This window comes from Notothenia coriiceps, unplaced genomic scaffold (assembly GCF_000735185.1).
Source record: "Notothenia coriiceps isolate Sejong01 unplaced genomic scaffold, NC01 NC01_scaffold00004300, whole genome shotgun sequence".
Taxonomy (NCBI): domain Eukaryota; kingdom Metazoa; phylum Chordata; class Actinopteri; order Perciformes; family Nototheniidae; genus Notothenia; species Notothenia coriiceps.
In genome coordinates, this window is record NW_011337001.1 from 120,144 (window position 1) to 122,987 (window position 2,844).

At 46.8% G+C, this 2,844-nt stretch overlaps 1 protein-coding gene across 1 annotated transcript; it reads left to right on the forward strand.

Annotated features, from left to right (window-relative positions):
• The first annotated feature begins 1,043 nt into the window (after positions 1 to 1,043).
• LOC104942186 (tripartite motif-containing protein 16-like) lies at positions 1,044 to 2,279 on the forward strand. Its single transcript, XM_010767384.1, has one exon. It carries the CDS (start codon positions 1,044 to 1,046, stop codon positions 2,277 to 2,279), a length of 1,236 nt encoding a protein of 411 aa, XP_010765686.1.
• Positions 2,280 to 2,844: the final 565 nt, after the last annotated feature.

Below are 2,844 nucleotides of genomic sequence, written 5' to 3' on the forward strand. Positions count from 1 at the left end.
GCGAGCTAACAGCAGCTACTGGTACTTCCGGTGTGGCCACAGTAGCCGTGTAAGATTTTAGACGACACTATATGGTAGGAACTCACCAATTCCCCACAGGGGTTGACAGTGTACTATGGATCTGAATTGAGACACCTGTCATCACCTTCGTGCCCCAATTATTTTTATTCCTCTTTGCTGACGATAGGAGTGGCCTGAGGCAACATGTCAGTATATTTCTCGACCCATTGTCATGAAAAATTAGGAATAACTTCTGTAGGAAATAATACAAATGTTGCAGAAGAAGAAACATGGAAATTGTTGAAAAAAAGTAAGTACCTGGTGGTAGTGTGTTTGTTAAATAGAAACCTACGTTGAAGCTGAGATTCAAAAGAGAGTTTTTGCCCGGTAACCTGATGTACAAGCCTTCCTCTTGGTGCAACATAACAAAAAGGGCACATATCTGTCACTTCATGCACGTATTAAACAAAATCCCCAACCTTAAGCATTTCAGGGAGAGTATGATCATCCCTTGGCTTGGTTTTTCCAACATTACTTCAACCTGGGGGATTCCTGCTGTGACTCAGCACTTCCCAAAAAAGCATACCATTGAACAGATCCCCTAGTCTTTGCCCTCCTCTGTTGAGGACATGGACAGACTGGTTGGTTTGCTTCAGTTTTGCACACACGGGGTCTATTGTCTATGGTTGGATGACTGTTGAGCATGATTTAAATACCATTGTCGTTTCATAGATATCTTGTCAGGGCCTGGTTCTGATTCAAGCCAAACCAACCATGATCCCAATCTATCTAACATACGCCCTGAATATTTCCCATGTCACGTACACACCTGATTGTCCACATACTATGAACAAAAATTCCAAGTTCTCGTATTAACCTGGCATTGGGACAACTATTCCCATAACACGTAAATTAACAACTTTTACGAGAAAGGCGAACACCCTTCCGGTTTGAAGGAATGATGCCCTCCCTCTCTAGTGAAGCTATTTAAGTTCTCTTCTTATCATTCAGTCACCACACACCTGCTCTTATCGGAAAGCAACATGGCACAGGGGATCCATCTTGATCGAGCAAATTTCTGCTGCTCAATCTGTCTGGATTTGCTGAAGGACCCGGTGACTTTTTCCTGTGGACACAACTATTGCATGGTGTGTATCACGGACCACTTAGATGCTCAGGATGATAGAATGATCTACACCTGTCCTCAGTGCCGGCAGAAATTCATGCAAAGACCTGCCGTGGTAAAAAACAACATGTTGGCGTTTGTGGTCGGGGAGCTGATGAAGATTGAAACCCCAGCTATTCCTCCTCCTCCTCCTTCTCCTGATTTTGATGAGGATCAAACTGAACATGTGGCGTGTGATTTCTGTCAAGAGAAAGCTATCAAGTCCTGTCTGCAATGCATGGTTTCTTATTGCGTGGAACACCTCCGCCCACACTTTGAAGTAGCCCCCTTACAGAAACACAAGCTAGTGGAAGCGTCCGCACAGCTCCAGGAGAACATCTGCCCTCGTCATCAAGAAGTCATGAAGCTGTTCTGCCGTACGGATCAGCAGTGCATCTGCTATCTCTGTTCGAAAGATACTCACAAAGGCCACAATAAAGTCTCGACTGCAGCAGAAAGGGTGGAGAGGCAGAGAGAGCTTCAGGCGACTCAGCAACACATCCGTAAGACGATCCAGGACAAAGAGAGAGACGCAAAGTGGTTTCAACAGGAGGAAGACACCATTAATCGATGCGCTGAAGCTGCTCTGAGAAACAACGAGAACACCTACAACGACCTGATGCGTATCATTGAGAAAAGTGTTGCAGAAGTGAAGGAGAAGGTTACATCTCGACGGGAAACCGAAGTCAGGTGGTACATAAAGGTTCGGGAGAAGCTGGAGCGGGACGTCGCCGAGCTGAACAGGAAAGACGAAGAGCTGAAGAAGTTCTCACACACAGAGGATCACACTGGCTTTCTGATCAAGTACCCAACGTTGGCAAGTCTCAGTGAATCCACAGAGCCGCCCCCCGTCAAAGCCCGTCGCGTGGGGTACTTCGAGAAAGTTTCAATGGCTCTGTCCGAGGCCAAGGTGAACTTACGTGCGATTGTTGGGGAAGAATACGCAAAGGTCTCCATGACAGTCACTGGGGTTATAACATCAAATACTAAAGAAGAGCCCTTCACCAGAGCTGACTTCTTACACTATGTATGCCAAGTAACTCTGGATCCAAACACGGCCAACGCACATCTGAAGATATCCGGGAACGACAAAATGGTAACTTTATGTTTATGAACAGAAGTGTCCTCTTCATCCGGAGAGGTTTGTTTATAGCTGGCAGCTCCTGAGTAAAGACAGTCTGGACGGTCTTAGTTACTGGGAGGTGGAGTTGTAGCTGTCGCGTACAAAGGGGCTTCACTGAAAGCATGTTTGGGTACAACGACAAGTCTTGGGCGTTGGATTGTTACAAAAACACCTGCACGTTCAGGCATGACAACGTTAGAACTCGCATCCCGGGCATGTGGTCGTCCAGAGTGGGAGTGTACCTGGATCCTGACGCAGGAGTCCTGTCCTTCTACAGCGTCTCTGAAACCAGGACCCTCGTCCACAGAGTCCAGACTAAATTCACTCAGCCGCTCTACGCCGGACTCTGGCTTTCAGACGGAGTGACTGCCGAGGTGTGTCGGATCAGGTAGACGGGAGGTATTGAAAAGAGAAGATATGGTGTTGATCAAACAGGGATTTGTGACAGCTGTACGATGCTGGAATGCTTTAGGAAGTGTGCGTGACTTAAGATAAGAAGTACTTTATTGATCCCAATGTGGGAAATGCTTGTGTTGCAGAGACTGCCAAGGCACAC

What these genes read in the sequence shown, in the direction of transcription:
- LOC104942186 (XM_010767384.1), top strand. Translation starts at nt 1,044, where the DNA reads ATGGCACAGGGGATCCATCTTGATCGAGCAAATTTCTGCTGCTCAATC.